At 52.1% G+C, this 22,184-nt stretch overlaps 6 protein-coding genes across 6 annotated transcripts; 2 read left to right on the top strand and 4 right to left on the bottom strand.

The window, feature by feature from the left end:
• Nucleotides 1-1,802: 1,802 nt before the first annotated feature.
• Nucleotides 1,803-3,297, top strand: ACET3X_006416 (uncharacterized protein; the record flags this gene model as incomplete). Its single annotated transcript, XM_069453010.1, has 2 exons — nt 1,803-2,084; nt 2,134-3,297. 2 exons carry the CDS (start codon nt 1,803-1,805, stop codon nt 3,295-3,297), a joined length of 1,446 nt encoding a protein of 481 aa, XP_069305184.1.
• Nucleotides 3,298-4,632: 1,335 nt separating this feature from the next.
• On the top strand, nt 4,633-5,671 carry ACET3X_006415 (uncharacterized protein; the record flags this gene model as incomplete). The annotated part of the gene is made up of 4 exons (XM_069452999.1): nt 4,633-4,689; nt 4,795-4,850; nt 4,966-5,426; nt 5,472-5,671. The coding sequence occupies 4 exons, from the start codon at nt 4,633-4,635 to the stop codon at nt 5,669-5,671; spliced, it is 774 nt and encodes a 257-aa protein (XP_069305183.1).
• A 312-nt stretch (nt 5,672-5,983) lies between these two features.
• On the bottom strand, nt 5,984-8,229 carry ACET3X_006414 (uncharacterized protein; the record flags this gene model as incomplete). Its single annotated transcript, XM_069452989.1, has 2 exons — nt 5,984-7,759; nt 7,813-8,229. 2 exons carry the CDS (start codon nt 8,227-8,229, stop codon nt 5,984-5,986), a joined length of 2,193 nt encoding a protein of 730 aa, XP_069305182.1.
• A 2,459-nt stretch (nt 8,230-10,688) lies between these two features.
• ACET3X_006413 (uncharacterized protein) lies at nt 10,689-12,516 on the bottom strand (the record flags this gene model as incomplete). Its single annotated transcript, XM_069452978.1, has 3 exons — nt 10,689-10,971; nt 11,020-12,253; nt 12,309-12,516. 3 exons carry the CDS (start codon nt 12,514-12,516, stop codon nt 10,689-10,691), a joined length of 1,725 nt encoding a protein of 574 aa, XP_069305181.1.
• A 2,878-nt stretch (nt 12,517-15,394) lies between these two features.
• On the bottom strand, nt 15,395-18,068 carry ACET3X_006412 (uncharacterized protein). Its single transcript, XM_069452968.1, has 4 exons — nt 17,710-18,068; nt 17,425-17,648; nt 17,016-17,374; nt 15,395-16,942 (listed from the first exon to the last, which is right to left on the bottom strand). Exons 1-4 carry the CDS (start codon nt 18,041-18,043, stop codon nt 15,442-15,444), a joined length of 2,418 nt encoding a protein of 805 aa, XP_069305180.1. The 5' UTR covers nt 18,044-18,068; the 3' UTR covers nt 15,395-15,441.
• Nucleotides 18,069-18,802: 734 nt separating this feature from the next.
• ACET3X_006411 (uncharacterized protein) lies at nt 18,803-19,661 on the bottom strand (the record flags this gene model as incomplete). The annotated part of the gene is made up of 5 exons (XM_069452957.1): nt 18,803-18,825; nt 18,890-19,012; nt 19,066-19,113; nt 19,179-19,453; nt 19,507-19,661. The coding sequence occupies 5 exons, from the start codon at nt 19,659-19,661 to the stop codon at nt 18,803-18,805; spliced, it is 624 nt and encodes a 207-aa protein (XP_069305179.1).
• Nucleotides 19,662-22,184: the final 2,523 nt, after the last annotated feature.

The following is a 22,184-nucleotide window of genomic DNA, read 5'->3' as shown; positions in this document are numbered from 1 at the left end:
AAAAAGGAAGGTCACGATACTTTCTCGGTGGTGTTGCGGCTCCCTAGCACCATGGTAGGAGAGGCAAAGCAACCATGTCAGCTGAGCGGTCCAGCCCCGTGACTCTCAGCGGCCCACGTCCAGTCCGGCGGACGAACAGCGAAGCCGGACATGGTGCATGTGCTCGCCTTGCAGCGGCACTGCACGCCCCGACGGCCTTTGTGGGAAACGGAATGTGTATCCCGCTGCGCTAGCTTGCCGGTGTGATCGTCTCTGGGCTAGATGGATGGACTCTGATGGAAGCGAGCGTGGTTGTCAGGGGTCTTTTGAGATCTTTTGCGGGGTAGCGTATTTTGTTAGCTCACGGAAACCGAGAAAGGAAATTAGGGGTGCTCGGAGGCACAGGCGATATCGTAGTCGGGCGGGTGTGCTTTGCTTGCGCAAGGCGACTTGTCGAACTTGGTCGGGCTGTGTCGTGGTTGTATCATCATCGTCATTGTCATCATCATCACTCTAATCAATGTCAGCACCTTATTACACGACTCTGCTCGTCCTCTTTGGGGATCGCTGTGTAGTGCGCTCGGCTCACGTCGTGAGCTAGAGTAGTTCCCGTAACGGTATTTGCATTCTTGGTTGTGGAGAAGTCGCATAGCGGGGAAGTTTCGAAGACGTAAGATATTACCAAATAAAGTCGCGTCCAACACGATGGTGAGAGGCCTAAGCTCAAATTTGATGCAACAGACCGGAAAATACGTGTCACCAGGAGGAGGAGCCCATGCATTGAAGATTTTGCAGATCCACTCCCAACGTGTGGTGTTTGTGTTTGGTGGATGGTCATGACATGAATGCTGCGTAGGTTGCATAACGTTCGGTGCATTATTGGAGGGAGAGAGGGCAAACGAGGGGTCCAATACGCTCGGAATCATCGTGACCATGGTAGACATGGTGTTGCAAGGCTGGTTGTGTATGGCGCCGTGATGCGTCAGACGTTGGCAATTTGACGACAGAAGGTGCGAGACATGACTTGGATGGCGACACACGCAGCCGTCTGGAGAAGCGGAGACTGTGAAGGTGACCAGTGCGCCGGATGCACTCTGGCACAACAAGCCACAACGCTCGCCGTCCATGCTCGAGTGTCGTGAGACGATGCGTGAAGGCGGCGCTGCGACGACGCGACGGACGCGACGGCATGGAAGCAGTGGAGGTTGGACTCGGAGTGACCCAGCAGAAAGGCGGCATGCAGGCACGGGGATGGTGAAAGATGGTCGGAGGGTCTCGTCAGAGATTTCCATGTGTCATTGGAGGTCAGGTGGGCAGCGGATTGAATTTCCTGGGGGTAATCGAAACGCCAGCCACGAGCCACGTGAAGCCAATTTTCTGCTTTGCATCGCCGCCCCAGCAAACCCGAGCCTGCCAAGCCACCGTGACGTAAGGAGAAACTAACCTCACAACCGCCTTCCACTGCAAAACTATACGCGTGCAACGTGCTGCCAATCACCCTATTGGCTCGCCGCTGCTGAGAATTGATCCTTCTAGCTCATGGGCCATGCCGGCCCAGCGTCCGAGTCGTTGGCGCTTGTGCAAGGAGCTGGGGAAGACACAAGACGTCTGACTAACAATGAACCATGGTGCTCTTTGTAATGAATAAATCTCTGCCCTCGACTATAAGAGCCTTGGAAGCCTTGCGAGATTCACGAGAGAAACCACACCTGGCTAACACGACTTCCGCTGCCTCACCTATATATACCTAGGTACATCTGCTGCCGTCAACAATAACACCCAGACACGAGTCACCTTACCGTCACACCACCGTCAAACATTCAATGCACATCAACGACTTTCCCTACGAAGTCCTTTCCCAGATCCTTGAGGAGGTTACCAAGGCCAACATACGTGATGGCCCCACGTATACATTCGGCCTCCAGCAAGCACCACTGCCGCTCGAGAGGGCCAAGCTCCAGCGCTATGTGAGAGGCCCGGTTCCGCCAGAGCTCCTCAAGTGGGACGCGACTGCCACACTGCGATCCGTCTGCTGGAAGTGGCACGAGTGGGCGCTGGAGCACTCCATCAAGGACGTCTACATCCGTCGCTGGAAGGGCGGAGAGGTGAGCACGCTCGACTTACTTGCCGTCATTACCATGCTAACCAACACAGCGATGGGCCGAACTGTCCAACAGGCGAGAGAGCTACCCGCTCTACGAACTCATTGACCGTCCGACCGGCACAGCTGTGTACCGCGACCCTTTCGCCTCTCTCAAGCGGACGGTGAGCATCTGCAACGACTACCCCGAGGTGGCTGCCAAGATCAAGCGCATGTGGGTGCACGGCTTCTATACCGCCGAAACCGACCGTCTCGTGTTCCAGTCGCTCAGGAACTGCACCAACATCACTTCACTGTCTCTTCCGTGGACGACCATCCGTCACGTGGACGCCAAGGCCTGGCGGACTGTGCTCACTGGTACTGGCAAGCCACTGCAGTCATTGGAACTCCAATGTGTCGACCCTACCTCGCAGCAGGCAACAGACAAGGACAATCTCGTCGATCTGGAGCCGCTGCAGTCGGTCAACTTTAGCCAGCTGCGACGGCTGAAGATCTTTGGCGACACTAGCTTCATGCCCATCACCGACAATGATCTCTTCGCCATTGCGCGCACTGCCACTCAGCTGGAAGAATTCCACTTGACCTGCAACTCGTCCATTACCATCGACGGTGTCATGGCCATTGTCAAGGCGTCTCGCAAGACTCTCCGCGTTCTAGAGCACAGCCCGCGGTCACAAGATGGCTTCTGGCACCCGCACCCGGGATCTCCGAGCGACTCTGAGCATCTGTGCGACACGTTCCGAAACTGCCCCAAGCTCGAGACGCTTTCCATCTCGCTGCCTTCTGTATGCTCCCACCTCTTCTCCAACGACGATGCAAAGTTTGCCGGCGACCTGCAGGTACGTGCTTTGCACTTGTGCGAGCACGAAGACGGTCGCTCCACCCAGGAGGCTACCGACGCCCTGCAGAAGCTCCTAGAGCAAGCTCGTCGCTTCATCCGCCTCCGCGCGGAGAGCGCCATCCCCCGCGATCTGTACGTCGAGCTCTTCTTCGCAGAGTGCATCTTCGAGCCCGGCTTCCGATCCGTGCATGGCGACTTTTCGCTGGCGCAGATCTCGTCGGATGGACACTGGCCGCAGAACGTCGACTTCAGCGGCAAGGGACCATATGGCAGCACCGGTCTCTACGGAAAAGAAGAAGAGGCGCAATTCCAGCGCATCGACGAAGCCGATTTTTTGGCTGGTGTTCGCAGGAGGCTCCTCTCCATTCAGACTTAGCTGCGACAGATGACGGCCGAAACTTCACTTCAACCTGTACCCTTTATCACCAACCTTTTTACTTACGACATTACGACCACATGCATGAGCGACAGGCCTGGAGCCAAAAAGATACCAGGCTGGAGCAGCCACATTGTATTCATGCATTTGGAGGATTTGATAAACGAGAGCATGGCCATGTCTCAAAAGCGACTACTGGGTGCATTTCCGTTGGGATGGTGGGGTGTCTTTTTGTTTTTTGTCTTTGCATCTTGTTAGCATTTTAGCGTCTGGCCCTCAACCAACATAATGAATCAACTTGTCACACTCATCTGGCGTCGTCTCTGGCTCAGCTGTGCTCCGTCCATCCTAACGCATACATGATCACCGACAGTGCATCGAGCAACGCAGACACCTTGCGATAAAAGAAAGTTCGCGAAACCTCTGCTCTAAATTTGCCAAACAGCTCCTCAGCTTGGCAATCGCCCACCCCGCACCTGCAGCCCATGCACCCAGACTCTCCCAAAGCGGACAAGCGCAAGGTACATTTCCGCAGTGCTCTGCTTACACACCGCATAGTCATCCTTTGCAGCAGCTGTACTCCGGATGCCGACCTCTTTCTCTATCTGAGCTTATCAGCTTTACCTAAGTGAATGTGCTGTGTGCTAGCGACTCGATGTGGTAAGTAGTAAGGATACAGAGCTGGCACAGTATGCCGGATACCGAATGATGTGCTTTGCTGAATCTCGTATCTCGGGTCCCGGGAACTCAGATGCCAAAGCAGAGTTGGTGGCAGGTATGCCGGGTTCTCGAAACAAGAAAAATGCCCGGCTGCATGATCGTATTCTTGCTAGCGAAGAGCAAAAAAAATCTCCCTGCCCCGTTGGCAGTTAATCACCTTACCAAAGGCTCATGTAATCGTTGGAAATGATCAATGACGCTACTGCGTCGGGGATATGTGGGGCGCTAGCCGTGCCGCGATACCGCATGCAGGATAGGCGTGCGGCAGAATGGCGCAAAGCTGCTAGCCAACTGCTATGCAAGCTTAGCTACCTTGCTGGACTGTACTGTATGCAAGTGGTCTCGGTGCTATTGGACCGGGCACAGTATGGCATGATGTATTTCGAGAAGCTGGAGATCGGGGCCAGGGGGTGGACGCAAGAATGGGTGGAGAGAACCGGAAGTTGGAACAGACAGGGTTAAATATAGTAGGTGGGTGGAGGGTATAAAGAGGAAGGGGACACCCCGCCTTGGATGGTTGTCAAGTTACTTCCTTTGTCTTCGACATATACACACTGCTTTACTTGCTCTATCCCTCTCTCTGTTGTCGTTGTTTGATACCCTGATTTGTGCAAGATGGCTCCCAAGATTGCGATTGTGTACTACTCCATGTACGGCCACATCAAGAAGCTGGTAGGTTGATGCTTTGTTGTCTTGTGGGAGATGCTGTTTGCCAACGGCTCCCCACTTACTTCTCCCATCCTCGATTGAGTACTTCTGCTAACATGGTTACAACAGGCCGACGCTGAGCTAAAGGGTATCCAAGAGGCTGGCGGTGATGCCAAGCTGTTCCAGTAAGTCCCTCTATCCAGCACCTAACACTCCAATCTCCAGCTCGCAATCATAACCAACCCCCCTCATCCCCTCTCCCCAACCCAACGAACCCCCTCACTAACCCACCACCCACAGAGTCGCCGAGACCCTCCCCCAAGAAGTCCTCACCAAGATGCACGCCCCACCCAAAGAATCCTCCGTCCCCGTCCTCGAAGACCCCTCCGTGCTCGAAGAATTCGACGGCATCCTCTTCGGCATCCCCACGCGCTACGGCAACTTCCCCGCGCAATTCAAGACCTTCTGGGACAAGACGGGCAAGCAATGGCAACAAGGTTCCTTCTGGGGTAAATACGCCGGCGTCTTTGTGTCCACGGGTACCATGGGCGGCGGCCAGGAGACAACCGCGATTACTAGTATGAGCACGCTTGTGCACCACGGGTTCATCTATGTGCCTTTGGGGTACAAGACGGCGTTTGCCCAGTTGGCGAATCTGGAAGAGATTCATGGCGGGAGCCCGTGGGGCGCGGGTACGTTCTCGGGTGCCGATGGGTCGAGGCAGCCGACGGAGTTGGAGTTGAGTATTGCGCAGGCGCAGGGTAAGGCGTTTTATGAGGCGGTTGCTAAGGCGCATCCGTGACTAGATGATGGGAAGGCTGCTGGTGATGTTGGTGAGAAGAAGGTGGTAGGGAATGGGGTGGCGGCGACAAACGGTAATACTTCTGCTGCTGCTGCGCCTGCTTCTGCTCCTGCTACATCCTCGCAACCCCAGCAGAAGACGGGAGAAGATGCGGAGAAGGAGGGTGGTCCGTGTGGATTACCTGCAAAGTGCGATATCATGTAGACTTTGCCTGGCTTTTCTTCTTCTTCTTTCTAGTTTTTTTTTAGATTGCAGCGACATGAATGGAATGAAATAATAACCAACTTATTACAATCGGATCGAAGCATACTGATAACATGTGATGGACAAAGTAGAGTTCGCAGAACAAGACATTGGGTATCATTGCTTCCACAACTGCTTTCTAGAATCAAGAGTTAACAACAAATAAACTCACGAAGAATCATGTCCGACAAGCGCTTACCAAAGCTCTTCCATCTCCACCAGAACCAAACACCCAAGACCCCGCGCAAATCTCCATCAACACTTCTCCCCCTACTAACCACCACCCTTCTTCTTCTCGCTCTCCTCCTCCCCTGGAACATGATCATGAATAAACCCATCCACCCAATCCTTAACCCCATCCGCCTTATGCGTCAACCACTCCCACCAACTCTGCTTCTCCTTCTCCGCCCCCTTACTCGCTTCTGCGTCGCCCTGCTTGTTCTTGAGCTCGTCTTTGCTTCCATCCGCCGGTGTGGGTCGAGGCGGAACTTCGTCATGGAGGGACGGAGACGTATCTTCCATTCCGGATGCGGATGCGGCGATGGAGGATAGGGATGTGAGGTCCATGGATGCGAGGTTCGATGATGACGGTATAGCGGATGAAGAAGAAGAAGAGATGATGTAAGCAGGAACAGGGTCCGCGGGTGTATGATTCTCGTTTCCGGGGATATCCTCGTTGTCATCGTGGAGTCCGACGGGTTTCAGCGGTAAGCGTAACGTCCCGTTGTTAGGCGCCGGTGTCAGCCCGATGGTATCGCATACAATGTTATACAACTCGATATTCTGAAACGGGTCCATTCTACTCCCCGGCACATGCGGGAACGCAGGTCCCTTTGCAATAAAAACCGCCCTCATCAACGGATGTTCAAAATCGTAGCCGTGCAGGCCCCGCGGATGATACACGTCGCCATTCTTTTTCCCGGCTTCGACGTCGAATTCGTCTCTTGTTACAATGGCCCAGCCCGTCTTGGGCACGATCCAGAGCGGTGCGATTCTCGCGTTTTGACTAAAATGGTACCGTGGCGGCATATCTTCGTCGCGGAGGTAGACGTCTACGTTTGGATTCTCTTTTGTGCGTTCTTTGAGCTGGTTGTATAGCCGGTGGAGGGACGAAGGGTCCTTGGGACGTAATCCGTAGAGTGGCCAGCCATCTACATGTTCCAGTTCCTGCGGATCGATCAAGTCTTCCAACTGGATCAATCTCGTCACGTCCGTCGTCGCCATACCGTGGTCGCTCACAATGATCACGTTGACAATGCCCGTGAGATTCCGTGCTTGCAGGCCAGACAAGATACCACCCACCATCGCATCGGCGTTTGCAATCGTCTTGCGGATCTCAGTGCTATTAGGCCCATAGCGGTGCCCGTCGCCATCCACATCAGGAACATACGCTGCAATGAGTTGGGGCCTCGGCTTCTCCGCCTTCGCACCAACATCCTTTGGACCCGGTACATCCAGCAGCGCCATTATGCGATCGACCTTGCTACCCAGCACCTCGGACCCATTATACTTATCCACATACGCAATCTTCTGATGCAAAATATCTGCCTCAGAACCAGGCCACATGTGCACCGCCGTCCGCACACCCTGTTTCTCAGCCGTCACCCACAGCGGCTCGCCGCCCCACCAGTGCGCCTGCAAACTACGCTCTGGATCCGTATAATAAAACTCTTTCCGCAAGTCCGGGTCCCAGAATGTGTTTCCGACGACGCCGTGCGCCTCCGGGTACAGGCCGGTGGCCATTGTGTAGTGGTTTGGGAATGTGACGCTGGGGAAGCTGGGCATCATGTACTTTGGCGATATGCCCTCGCGGACGAACTGGTTGAGCGTGGGCGTGAGGTTGCGGTATAGGAAGTCTGCGCGGAAGCCGTCGAGGGAGATGAGGATTGTGGTTGGGGCGAAGAGCGAGGTGCCGTTTGAGACTAGGGGGACGGCGCTCGTGGTGGGTTTTGGGGTGGAGAGGTTGTATGTGGCTGTGAGGAGGACGACGAAGAGGATGATGATGGATGTGTAGATGGCTATCCGTCGGTAGAGACTTTTTTTGCGTGTCTGTGATATAGATTAGCACTTTTGATTTGCGCATTCGTAAGCCTCTCGCATACCTTCCTCTGCAGCTCGCTCGCAAGTAACCGCTGCTCGTCGCTCTGCGAACTCCTGCGTGACCTGAAACTCGTACTCGATGCGCCGATGCCTTCTTCCATTTCATACATGAGCGCACTCGCTTCTTCATTACCGCTTTTCTTGCGCCCGCTCGTCTCCTTCTTATCCCACTTCCCGACCTTGACCCCCAAGCCTGTGCGCCCTAAAATCCCTTTCCCGCCATCGTCGCGCGTAAGCAGCCGCTCGCGCTCGTCCTCCGAATCCAAAATATCGCGATCGCGTTCGTCGAGGTCGCCGGATGGTCGGCCGTCGTAGGCGTCGTCGTTGTCGTCGGAGGTGTGGTCGTAGAGGGTGCGGTCGTCTGTGCCTGCGTCGAAGCTAGCGACCCGTTGCGATTGCAGTTGCGGTTGCGCAGACATGATCGCGGTTTTCGGGTGATGTTATCACATCGCTTGGTGGGCCGGGAAACACGTTGCGCGCACGCTGTGGTGCTCGATGGGTTGGGGGTCAGCGCCCTCAGACGTGGCTCTTGGCGTCCATGTTTCACACGTGCAGGAATGCGACGTTCGTATGGCCTTAATTCGGTAATGGACTCAGTAATCACTAAACCCCTTGTTCAAAGAACTGGACATGAATAGGTTGTCTGAAGATAACTATCCACATATGCCATGTTCTAGAACCAAATTCAAATCCCCGTCTAGTTGAATATCCAGAAAACTATTCATCTCCCCTACTCCATCTCAACAACCACCCTCCCCCAAGCATCCACCCACTTCCCCCCAACCCCGCTCACCCTCCCCCCCGAACACTCCCACAACACCACCCACATACCTTCCACCAACTCGCCCCAACAAAACACTCTCACGACCCCCAACCCCCTCCTCCCCCCGTCCTCTCCCCCAATCTCGCGATGCAAACTCGTCGCCCAACCCAACCTCCCATCCCCTAGCCTCTCAACCAAGTTATCCCAAAAAAGTTTCTGATTCCGCGCAGGCCATGCCGAACAGTTTATAGACCAAAACCCTCGTGTATCGGGTGCCGGTGTATCCAGCTGTTTGTGTGGTCGGAAGAGACTCGGGTGTAAAGTTTTGAGCTCGGCGAGGTACGGAGTTATTTGCGAGGGCCAGGACGGAGGGGTCTCGATACCGATTTCAGGTTCGGGGGCTAGGACGCTGTATGGGAGGTGAGAAAAGTCGATGGAGTCGTCTGGGTTAGAGGTAAGATGGTGAGGTGGTGAGAGTGCTGGTCTTGGCGATTCGTGCGAGCGAGAGACTTTCTGTGGTTTTGCGACAGCGCGGGTGGGCGCGGGAAGCGGGTTTGTGGGGATATGTGAAGGGACTGCTGGTGCGCCAGTGTCTTCTGTGCGTGGACTCTTATGACGACTTGTGACTGCGGTGGGTATTTTGAAGGGAGCTGATAGCTTCGACGCGTTGTTTAAGCGCGAGCTTCTTCGTTTTACTCCTGGAAGTAGACCATGGAACTCTGACTCCGGCCGGACTTTTGGATGGCCAGGCGCTGTAACTTCTGCTTCTCTGCTCCCTTGAGGGCGCGCACTCTTCCGACGACCGGTAACTGCAGCGTGTTCTTTCGGCAAGGGCGTAGGTAGCGGCGAAACCGTATCCTCTGCTATACCAGCAGGCATACGCTTGTCTGGTGTATCAAAAGACGGGGCAACTTCCTGCGCGACATTCCCAGCCTCCAGCTCTCCTTCATCTGAATCTTCCCAAGATAACGGAGAGCTGCTCTCAAGCTCGCTCTGCAGCGGCTCTTCCGTCGCAGCAGCAGCCATCCGTCCAGTCGACTCAGCATCGCCCAAAGAAACCTCTTGCGTGAAAATACCAGCATCTCCATCAAATTCCACATGCCCCTCGTCTAACCCGTCTTCCGTAATATCCTCGTCAGTCATGTCAAAGCTCTCCGGCATCTGGCTCTGCAGCGCCGATATCGCATCTTGCGTGTCTTCGATAAACGCCGTGTCGACATCATCATACTCCTCCTCTTCCTCGACATCACAACCCTCTGCATCCCGTGATTTACTAGCACCACTTGACCGGGGCGTCGTCCTCACTTGCGCCTTCCAATTCCTCTGAATCTGTTCCAGCCGCGCAAGCCGACTAGACGGCGGCGCAAGACTATCCTGCGTCTGCGACACGCCCGAAGGAAAACTGCCGTAAGAATCTCTCCCCGTTGATAAGATCGAGATATCGATGTCGGAGCGGAACGAATAACCAGGATCTAGTAGCGCCGGATCGCTCATCCGGATCGTCTCCGCATCCGGGCTTGACGCATCTGCACCGCGTTGTGATGACGCATGTCCGGGTATTATATTTCCAGGCTCGAAGTCAAGATAAGCGTCGGCCAAGGAACGATATAGTGTGTCGTTTTGGCGGGTGACGGGTGCGGAGATGTGAACTAAGAGTTCGTGCTCCTCATGGACCATGGTTGAGTGCAGGCGAGTAGAGGTAGTGTTGTTCAATATCCATCGTCGTAGAAAAATGTAGAGCCGGTCCAAGAGAAGGCGCAAGTGAATTGTTGTTACATGAGAGAATGATGGAAGTCAGGTGTTGGCGCGAGCAAGGGTTTAGGCTAGTAATCTCCGGCGCTACTTGGCAGCTATAAGTCTGTGCACAGTCTTACATAGGAGATCAATACATGTGATCAGATCTTCAGGTCGCACGTGACAGCATAGGACACAAAAAAAAACATCCTAGACCAAGACATTGATATCACATCGCCGACAGAACCCTCAATCAGCTCAAGGACAACACGTGTCCATCATCATTCAATGGTATGTCGTCTATCATATAAACCATCCCTACAGAGTTATCGCTGAAGAAAAAACCGATCCCCACCACTTTTGATTCCTCTTGCGAGAAGACTACTCCTCATCCTCCTCAACGGGCTGCATCTCCTCGACATCCTCCTCCTCAAAGGTGTGCATGGGCACGGAGTAGAGTCGGAGAAGGGACTTGTTCGGGTCCTTGACGAGTACGTATTTGCCTTCGTCCATGCGAAGCACCATGTCAACGATCGTGCGCACAATAGCCCATCCGTTATTGAGGTTAAGTGCCATCTGCGCAGCAAAGTCACGGGGCTTGGCGGTAAGGACACCGAGGATGACGTGGTCGTTGTTGTTCTTGGGGTTGGTGCGGGACACGAAACTATCATCATGTTAGCCAGGATCAACGCGAAATGGCGGAAATACATACCCAAGCTTCATGGTGTCGGCCTTGGCGAGGATGCTCTGCACAGTCCAGCGGGCAAGCTTGCAAGAGTTGTTCTTCATCTCCGTGGCGAGGACGGCACCACGCTGGCTGGCGAGCTTGGACCTCCAGTCGAGGGCACCGCCGGCGCCTTGTGCCTTGTTGTCAAACTCGTTCAGGGCCTTGATGGTCAGGTACTGGTCTTCGCCATTGATGTTGTTCTTGACAACAGCGTCGAGCTCGGTTCGGACAACAAGGTGCAGCGGCTCCTCGTCCTTGTCGAGCGACAGATCGAAGCGGCGGTAGCGGTATGCCTTGGAGGCTGGCGGGTCCGTCTCGACCTCCTCGTTGTAGAAGGGGTGCTCGTGGGGCATGTTGACCTTTTGCGTCTCCGACTCGGACACGACCTGCAGGGGGAAGATGTTGTTGATGTGGGTGGCTTCGAGCATGAGGGCGCCAGGGCTGTTGATCGAGTCCTTGTTGCCTTCGGAGATTTCGAGGGGCGCGTCGGCGGCGTTCTCGTTGACGGTGACCATGTCGAGACTTGAGCCGTCGCGCTTGTCGATGAAGACCTTGTTGCCGCGCTTGGTGAAGACCAAGTCCCACGAGTAGACCGACTTGGTGGCGCACATGAGCATGGACAGGACGCCGTCGGTGGCGAAGACGGTCGCCTCGTCCTTGTCGGCCAGCTCCTGCAGGATGGGGTCGCTCGAGGTGGTGACATTGTAGGCGGCGCGGTCGAGGACGTTGAGTTTGCGCTCCGAGGTCCTCGCGCCGGGCTGCTTGTCGTAGCTGCGGTCGTAGTAGTAGAGGAAGCCGTAGCTGTCAATGTCCTCGCCCTCGTGGGTGTCCAGGTTGAGCTTGCTGAGACGCGAGAAGTCAATCTCCTCCATGACGTTCCACTCGGGCTTGACCTGCACCGAGGCATCGCGGTTGCGCTGGGGCTTGTCGTCGCGCCAGCCAAAACGGCGTCCTCCCCGGCCTCCGCGTCCGCCGCGCTGGTTGTCGTACTGGTTTCCACCACGGCCGCCCACGCGCTGGAAGGTGCCCCGCCCGCCGCGCTGCGCCTGTCCGCCCCGCGCGCCTCCTCGTCCACGGAAGACGGTGCCGCCGCCTCGTCCGAAGCCCCGGCCGCGGGCTGATGTGCGTGTGTTGTCGACGACGGAGAAGGTCGCCTCCTCTTCGGCCGCCTGGATGGCGAAGGGGTTGGTCTGCTGGTTTGCGCCGTACACCTGTTGGTCTGTTATGAAATATTAGCTCCCTGCTCTTTCTTTGTAGCATAAACTCAGCCCTACCCCGGTAGTTGCGGTTGCCGTACTGCTGGCGCCCTCCCCGCTCGCGGTCCTTGCCCTCAGTCCAGTCGGCCATGCGACCCAGCTTGTCCGCCTTGGAGTAGGGCGCAAACGGCACGCCGTCGAGCATCGACTCGGACGTCACGGGCGGGCCCCATGCTGCGGTCTCGGGCAGCGCGGACACGAGGTCCAGTAGTGATGCGGGTGCCATTTTGTGTTAGTGACGGGACGTGGTTGTTGCCGCACAGAAATTATGTGGGCAGTCAGAGTTGGCGCTAACGAAACGAAATTCCTACCCCGCGGCCAACCTCAACGCACCTTCACCCACACTCACTGAAACATCACTCAGATCCTACCAAGCGCTCCGTTTTCTAAATTTTGTCATCTATCGCGGAATTTCTTATCGTCCACTGCATTGCACTCAAATTGCTACACCAGATCGCTCTCAGAATGACATGAACATAGGTCTATATCCTTCAAGAACGCATAAACTACGTCAAGTATAAAGACAGCCCTGCCTGTCGCACCCAGCAAACACATGCACTCTGCGCAACAATTTCCGTTGATTTCCACAATTTCATTGGTTCATAACGAGCGTATCTCCAATGACACGTTCCTGCAACGAGTCACCCCGCGTCTGGAGAAGGCGTTCCGGTGAGTGGGAGGCACAGTCAAGATATTAAACGCTGCCATGTACTGCACCATGATTGGTTTTCTGCCATTGCTGCTCGCCAGATCCAATCAACCTGCAGGATTCACAAGAGGACATCTGGCTAAGCGCCAGAAGATTCATGTGCGCCACATCCTGTATAGGGTCCAATTAGGTGTCATCTGCATCTCGATCCTCGCATGCATATGCAACTGCATTGACTCTCGAACCTATGATGGCGACTCTCCCACCCTCCTCAGCTCTCACCGGTTCCGAGAACCTGTTGGTAAATAGCAGGAGGGAACGAGGTTCTACGTCTTTCGGGAACCAAAATTACTGTGAAATGCGACAAGCCGCGCGCTGTTATATCTTTGTCTTCGGCACATTGAGACACATTTTGAACCACATTCGTACTGACTAACCAGACTTGTCTTGCTCTGATCATTTTTCAACTCTGCTTCATATAACATGCAGTACCAACCTCTTGACAGCACGAAGAATGGAATCCGCATTCTCGAATTTCTTGATCCTTCCAGCCCAATTTCAACGGAAGACCTCGTTCAATGCTCTATCAGGAATGTCTCGCTCAAAGAACGTCCCTCTCACCTGCCGACTCAAAAGTGCCCAAAAGCTTGGGACAAGTTCACAAAATGTATCGATCTGAGAGACGCGACCCTAGAACAGACGACTATCGACAAGGAGACAACCGTCGGCCTTAGTCAGGGTCGCGATCGTCTGGGTAGCTCTCGTTATGACTGGGGCGACTTCGAAGCTTTGTCATATACGTGGGGTAGCCAACGCAATGTAAAGAGCATCATTGTAAACGAAATGCAGAAGGACGTTTCTGAGAATCTCGAGGCAGCCTTGAGAGCTTTACGAAATCTGCAAGAGACGCGTTTGGGTATGCAGTATTGGGTGGATTCGTTATGCATCAACCAGGGAGATGTAGAAGAGCGAAATGCACAGGTTAAGCGGATGAGAGAAATCTACAGTCGAGCTCGGGCTGTCATAGTGTGGCTAGGTGAAGACGGAGATACCGACGGAATTGCAGTCTGCACGATGCGTCATCTTTGTTGGAATCCCTGCCCAGGAGACCCGCCACAGCTTCCAGAGGATTTGCTAGTCAACGGAAGGCCCGCCCTTTCGGCCTTTGTACAAAAGCCGTATTGGAATCGAGCATGGATCATCCAGGAGCTCGCTATGAACCACAACTCGACTCTGTTTCTGTGCGGGAAATACAAGTTGACAAGACGAATGCTACGTTTAGGAGCCCGCTGCTGTCGGATATCTATACAAGTCTCCGAGGACCAGTCTTATCGATCCGATCAGGGCCTTGATTTGGGTCCGGTCGCATGGTCCAAAGCCGATCGTATGCGTCGCCTAGTAAATCCAACTTCCAATTCAGACTTTGCGGGAACACTAAGTTCTCTGTTGGATCTTGTTCGCCAAGCCAAAGCGACTGATGAAAAGGACAAAGTTTACAGTATACTTGGCTTGTTGGATCCCGCGATATCTGCAGATGTCGTTCCAGACTATTCCCTTTCGGTGCAGCAAGTCTACACGGATTTCATGAAAGCTGTCATCAAGCACACGGAAAGTTTGGATCAGATTCTGTATGGAGGAATCCCAACTGAGACAAGACAGCTTTGGCCGTCCTGGGTGCCCGACCCCAGACTGCCATTTGCCCGCAACCACAATCAGTATTTAGAAACCCGTCGGGCAAGCGGAGGTCTAGCTGCCAGTTTTCAATTTTGCAACAGAGGCAAACAAAGCATTCTTGTCTGCGACGGATTCCAAGTGGATGTGGTCGATGGCATTACAGCTAAGCCTCTTTCACGTCGTCATTTTAGTCCACAACAGCATTCCACGAACAGATACAGCAGTTCGCTATCCAAAGCACTTGAGCAGACTTTGGTCATGGGTCATCCCGGAGCAACTAAAGGATTACTTCTGGACATACCATGGCGACCAAGTTGCGAAGCGAGTACTAGTCACTCTCAACCTAACTTTGCGATGCCGCAACTATGTCAATCAAGGCATTTTGAACAGCTTGACCATTTCAGAAAACTGAACCAAGACTTCCGCATTGGGGGTACGCGTCTCAAGGACTTTTTCCCGGAATCCAGCACGAAAAGTTTGGATATAAAGACCACCTTGTCGTGTATGCGTTTGGCCATGCTGTCTCTAGACGAAAGAGCGCTTGTAACAACAGAGACGGGCTATTTGGGCTTGGCTCCGATAGCTGTTCGCCGAGGGGATGTCGTTGCTATCTTACTAGGTTGCAAGTGTCCAGTGGTTCTGAGGCCATACTGTGGCGACATGTATCAAGTTGTTGGAGAATGCTATATCCACGAACTTATGGATGGGGAAATTCTAGCACAGGAGCGTGACGGACATGTTTCATCGCTGGAGTTTGTCTTGTGTTAGTAAGGTGTTTGCCTTGACTAGGTGTTCTGAGCTTCTGTATGTTCTAGATTAGTCTTACCATTACACTTTTCCTTCTTGTCTTTGATATTCTGACTGCTGTTCTCCTTTCTTCCTAAATAATCCCACTTCATGGACCGTACCGAAGCCAGCTCTTCGCACTACCGAGACGCTTTTCTCGCACCACTCCGTTCCAGATACGGTTTGGACACCTGACTGTGTGCCATCATCTTCCTGCACCTCCGTACCCCCCTCATGTCCGCTCAGAAGCGTGTCGGTCTCCGTAATATCATGTCCGCTGCCTTCAATCAGCTCTCCAAATCTGACTTCCATTTCGTAAAGTTCTTTTGAAACATTTTCGTATCCACCCAGCGTGCCAGACCCTCTTGTGACCACCGCTTCGAGTGAATTGCGTCCAGTAGTTGTCATGAGAAGTTGCAAGAAACCTCCAGTGATAGCCGAGACGCCGTGATTTTGGGAATAGAGAGCTATGAATCCTAGCGCCAGGATTGGTATGGCGAGTGCAAGTGAGAGGCCGTATGGAAGGAAGAAGGCGAGTTTGTTTTCGAAGCGGTAGACGTTGAAACTGCGGGTCTCTGTTCCGTTGACCATGTCGAATCGCTGGTTGAGGGATAATGCAGAGATTGTAGTGTTGATGAGAAGTTCGTTGGCCATGTCAGGATCGAACAATGTACAGCCATCGTCAACCTTTCTGGGAAGTCGCTGCTCGAAAACACTGAGGGGCCAGATATCGTGTAATGAAGAAGCAACCCCGATCCCTGGCAATAACTCCGATTCGAGCACGCATGTTTCCTCGACGGTACCGTTTATAGTTGTGTAAGGAGTCGTTGCATTCGAGATGCCGGAATGATTGAACCTATTGATCAAAAAATTGCTCCCAGATTGGTTTAGGTTCATTGCAAAGTCATCGTATATTCTTACAGCGTCGGAAAGCTTTGTCCATTGCTCGAAATTTCCATTGAATGCGGGAAAATCTTCAGTGTATGGGGGTATAGATTTGTCGTCTTCAATAATAAAAGACACATGCTGTGCTTCTCTTGCGTTCGAGATAGTGACGTGATACCTGACTATCTTGGGATGGCACACTGTTTCGGTTATAGGGACGATGACATGGATTCCAGAGCCTGGACAATCCTCCGCTTGGTCAACTTGGGGTCGCGGATCATCGAGACTAGGCATCCATTGCTTTTCGTCTAAGCATGGCCAGTACCGTGGTACTTCTTGGTAATGAGCGATACTATAAATGATGGATCGATTTTCTAGGGAAAACCTTGTCAGTGTTCTGTTGCTGCACTTCAAATTACAGATGGGTTCAGGATATTGAATCCATCCGATCGGCATTTGCAGGTCGGAAATCGTTCTGTTCGAAACTATTGGCAAGATTGTACTTTCCATGGAGCGATTCGTAGTCTCGCAGTCCAAAGTGGTTCCGAAGAAACTGAGTTCGTATGATGTATTCTCTTCTCTACTTGCTTGCTTCAGCCTGGATAGTTCGCCCACGATCAGGTTTGAGCGCGTGATGTATCCCAAACCGGGTGTTGCTCTGTATCAAAATCAGTACAGAATATACCTAACCGTGGCAGTGCTGTGATCTAGATGTGATGGGGCAGACTGACCCTTGCAGAATGCAATCATCTGGCAACGGCGCATCTTCTGCTACTTCTAGGAATTGTGGAGCCCATTCCACACAGCCCTGGTTTGTACAATTATAGCTACACTCTACAGGAGCTATAACATTGTCTGCAAAAATGTCCAGACGATTCCTGTGGTGTAAGACGGACACATTGAAGCTTTTATCAATGGCAGAAGGCTGTATTCCGACAACCAGAGTACCTGGAGGGTAGATTGTTGCAATTGGAACAAGCCAGCAAAAGATAGCCACAGCCACGAGTATTGGTGTTTTGAAATACAAGTGGTAGTTCAGCAAGCGGAGTGGGTTTGTCTGCACTTGGAAAAGATCCTCGATCAGGCTAACCTGTACATTGTAAGCTTGCATTACCCTAGCTATACAGAAGATAATAGTACCCTGAGCACACGCTTTCTGAATGTTGCCCAAAGATATTGGGTATAGCATGTCCCAATACTTGCTACCAGTGCGGCACGAAATGCGGTGACTAGTATTAGCGACACTGTAGTAACGTAGGCTTGTGGGACCGTAGTAGTTTTCGTGGATAGCATAAAGCCTGGAGAGATGATGCGACCGTCGAGATATGCGAAGAAGCAGTAATGTGCAGCTGCGCAAAGGAATGCTGACGGAACTCTGTCAGTGCTGAGAGCGTGCGAACCTAGAATTCTGCGTATCATCCTTACATATAAGGTAAAAGCCTAATATCGCGGCTGGTACCCTCCACGTGTCTTTCAGCCCCCGAAACCTTCCCAGAAATAAGGGAAGGGAAGGGAAAGTTGTAGACCCGGTCTGTTCGGAGAACGCAGGGTGTATTGACGTCTCCGAAGCTTTGTCTGGAGCGGGAGCCAGGACTGGATCGAGATCTGACTGAAGAGCTGAGTTCACGCTGAATTTCGAGCGGATGGGTTCATTGTGCCATCTCTTCTCAGCCTCTTCTAACCCTTGAGGTTCAACTTCGTCCAGTTCTCGTCCGTTTGCAGTCGTGCCTTCGGGCGAGGAAATCATATCCTGGTGCATTGTCGACGGTAAATGGATATCGCGATATCTCCATACGCACCAAAAACAGCTGTTGGGATGGAGAGAGAAGTTTTAGAGCGGGTTTTAGATATCGGGTTGAGCGCCCGATAAAGCAGGTGATCAGGCTGAGGTGGGGGCCAACCAATGATTCGGCGCCACCGTCCCTAGGTGCATGAAGGAGCATCCTTATACTTATAAATAGCCTTCTTCTCAAGCTATAGAAGTAACAAATTATTCATGTGATAATTTAGTTTGTTCATTTCGCTAGGTCTATAACCCTAAGTAGAGAGGAGATGCGTCATGGAAACAACTATTACAATTCAACCCCGATCAAGACGTCCGGAATGATCCTCATCCTTCGTCCCGCTATATCCACCCCCAAATAGCAAACGCAGAAGACTTCTCGCCACATCGGCTGCCCCTTAAACAGCCTCCTGCCACCACGGATGCGCCAGAACTTGGTCCATCGTTGACCTTGCCCCCTGGTCAATTTTAGTCGTTCCAGCGATCATCTTTTGTGCTTCAGAGCCTAGCCTTTGTCCCCACACCTCGAAGCTCAAATCTGGCATCTCTTTTAACGCCGACTCAGCATCTCGAGATACCCCTTTAAAAGCTACCGTCCATTTTTCGTTCGCAATCCGGTTGAGAAGACCTTCGTTCGCTGGCCCAAAGTACGCAAAATGTTGCAGTAATACTCTATGCTCTGGATATATGTTACGCTTGTTGAGCTCCTCGTCATTCTCGAGAAGTATCATTCCATCAGCCCCTAGGGTATATATGCACTGAGCGAACGCTTAGCGTGAATTCTCCAACGATAATCCATAACAATGACACGAGTTGACCTACAACCAGTCCGAATGAGTAAACGTCTGACGCCTTGGACAAGCCTCTCCCAGTCTGTGCTTCTGGACTGCGCCACATGGGGATTCCGATTGCACGAGGGGTCATAAGCACCGCTCCCGTTGGACACTGCCAAGATAAGTCGAAATCATCCAAAGCGACATCGGTGATTGTTTTGATACCCTCGTCGTCGCAAGTCCAGTTGACCAGTATATTGTCGGGCTTGACATCTGCCAAGTTTGATTGTCAATCAGAATCTCATGATGAAAGATCTAATCTGGACGGATAACCGTACCATTGTGAATCCAGTCCTTGCTATGTAGTTCTTGTATGGCTTCTGCGGTGTGTCGCAAAACTTTTTTCCGTGCCGCATCAGAGAGTACTGGATCCTCTTGGAGCAATCTAAGCAGGGTATTCTGATAGTACGGGTAGATTAAGAGCTTTTCCTCATCGTTGGAGTCAACATGCAGGCGAAGCCGACGGGAATGGGGAAAATCAGCTGCAAGGCGCAAAGACACGTCATAGTATGATTCGGGGACGCGCTTGGAGACGAAAGACTGGTCATGGGATCTAAAACCGTTTTTGTTGAGCGAGACTACACACGTGAAATTTGTGTAACATACTCGGCTTTGAAGATGTTCGACCTGGTATCTTTGGGCTCCGAGAGCACCTCGCGCTGGATATATTCACGACCCGATTTGCCAACAATAGTGGATGACAACCTGATGCCGATACGTGGGGTCGGGGATATGCGATGAGCTAGACGACTGAGAAGCATGATTGGAGACTTGATAATGGGAACATATAGAGGAGTGATTGTCTCGGTAACTAAAGGTGCTTTGTAGCAATTGCAGAATGGTGTTCCCAAGAACTGTGCCCCATGCTTTGTCAGCCTAAGCGCCCGCCTTTGCCAGCTCACTGGTACCGGTAAGTTAGCGCACAGACACGGTAGGCGCTCACTTGATGTTTAGCTTCAACGAGAGTCCACAGGAGTGTAAAGTCTCTTTTCAATCTCCTGGTGGAGCCATTGTATCGCGATGATCATTGGGCCGTGCTTTGGGGAACGGTTGATTATATGGCTTCAGGTGGTGTTGACTTGTTGGGTTTGTCAGCAAGGTTCACTCGCGATCGCCGGTTTCAGCACACCACTTCCAGGTACTTAATGAGGGTTTCTCCGAGGATGATTCCAACCCGCTGTCAGAGATACCGCACCTGCCATGTTCACAACCTAGCGGCCCGCTACTGAGACACGGGTATGTATCAAGCGTCAATGCGGAGGCGGCTGCAGAGTCACACTTCTCCCGCCATGGCGTATCCTAACAGGTTGCAAATTCACTCTGTACTTCTCTTGCATTGTAACTGCGTCACAGCATTGACTCATGAGCGAGTAGCAAATGCGTACAAAGGGTGGAGAAACGTAGTCGCACATCCAGCATTCACTTGGCCACCAAGCAAACATTGATACCTCGCACGTTATAGCCACTATCAATACACAGGTATGTACCACAACCGGACTGGAGACAGTGGCTCAGAAAATGAATCTGCACTGCAAAAAGACAAGTCAAGCAAGGAAGGCAAGAAGGGAAGCGATATAATGTGCAAGGCGAGATAGTATAGTGAGACTGAGTCTGCGCGACAAACAACCAACCTCAGATTGGAAACTTGGACTTCGAATTCCGGAGCACATAGGAATAATCAGTCTCTCAGAGCACAGCGTATCAGCGGTCTTTGTGCATGGAGGTGCATTCTATAGGTATCATAAAACAGGTTGAGGCTCTGTATACTTCCAAGCCATATTGAGACAAAACAAGTTCTCGCATCGATCTACGACGCTCCTCGAATCAACTAATCACTAACAGCCACCTTTCTACAGAACATTATAACATCCGCAGGCATACGCCGGTCTATTCGGAGGTGTAAATATGCTTAGTAGAAAGGTGTTTCCCGTTCGCATCATGCCAGTGCGTAGTGAAATGAGTTTTAGAATCGTTCTCGTTGGCATGCGGTTTTTCACTGTTTACAAGTCATTACTAATAAGGATTGTAGGCATATTGAGACTCTTATACCAATATTGCGGTCGTAGCATTGTCAGGCACGTCCGCGTGCTCCACAGCTTTAGCGAATTTGTCTTTAACAACGTCTGACAGAAATGTTCGCTCCCACGCATCAGTTTGGGATGCAAATCGGACATTGATCGGACGATCAAGATTCTTCACCAATCTTATAGGCTGAGTAGCAAGAACTTTCAGGACTGACATGTTTGAGGCTGTCTGTATATGGAACGAAGCTTGGGAGACTAAAGTACAATGGATGATCGGAGAACAATCTGCTGATGTATTCGTATTGTAGCTAATGGAAGCCGCTGCTAGAGAACAACAATGCTTTATATGCGCATTATGGACTGCCAGAGTCATTAGCAACTCTGTCATACACGAATATACAACAAGACCAACGTAGCCTTTGTGAGTCAAGGTCAGCAACGTCGACACGTCTTCTCGGGAGTGGTGACGAAGCTTTGAGTACCTTAGAGATGGTCAATGTTACTTCCAAGCCATGTCTGTGTTGATTGGTTTTTTATGGCACAATTGCTGTGCCACAGCAGAATCAGGAACAGAAGCAGCAGGTATGAAATCGCAAGATTGGTCCAAGAATGTCTATTTTTCCGGCCTCCTGAGGAGTATCTGCGGCGTCTCATCATGCAAGGTGTCTCTATAACTGGAGATGGACAGCAATGCAGTGTGACTCCAAGAGAGGTGCAGTAAATGGTGCAGTTGCAGACTGAGCGCCGGCAAGAACATGAGCAATGTTGCTCATAGAGCTGCAAGATGACTCTTGTTAATTCAACTCATCTGCTAGTCATAATGCGTGACTAGAGTGCTGATAAGTCACATTGTATTGCATCACAGTAGAAGTGCATTCCCTAGATACCATGTCTTGCTGTACGTGGCGTACCTTACAGGTTCGCGGTCTACGTAGCTTTCTAATTCATCTTTATTACGAACTCACCAGAAATCCTGGAGCATTGCCTAGGTAGAGGGAATTTCCTTAAAGTATTCCTATCGAGCATTTGAGCAAAGATTGTATGGTTCATTGAACATGAAAAGTAGGGCTTGTAGAAGACAAGCGTCTTCGTACTGATGTACCTCTCCATCGCTATCCAATTGCCCCCACAACCCATCAGTGTTCCGCCATACTCCTTGTTGGAGTCTTTACCACATCCCTTGTCATTTGGCTTCCACTAAAAGAAACCGACATCTGGGGCCTCTACCACTTAAACCTATCATCCTCAATCACGATCTCA

Source organism: Alternaria dauci, chromosome 6 (genome assembly GCF_042100115.1).
Source record: "Alternaria dauci strain A2016 chromosome 6, whole genome shotgun sequence".
Lineage (NCBI taxonomy): Eukaryota > Fungi > Ascomycota > Dothideomycetes > Pleosporales > Pleosporaceae > Alternaria > Alternaria dauci.
This window is presented reverse-complemented; position numbering and strand designations above follow the sequence as displayed.

Excerpts from the sequence above, each read along its gene's own strand:
- ACET3X_006412 (XM_069452968.1), bottom strand. The coding sequence starts at position 18,043 with ATGCACCAGGATATGATTTCCTCGCCCGAAGGCACGACTGCAAACGGA. Across the intron at positions 17,649-17,709 it reads ATTAGGCTTTTACCTTATAT|CATTCCTTTGCGCAGCTGCA; the intron begins GTAAGGATGATA and ends GAGTTCCGTCAG. Across the intron at positions 17,375-17,424 it reads TCAGAAAGCGTGTGCTCAGG|GTTAGCCTGATCGAGGATCT; the intron begins GTACTATTATCT and ends TACAATGTACAG.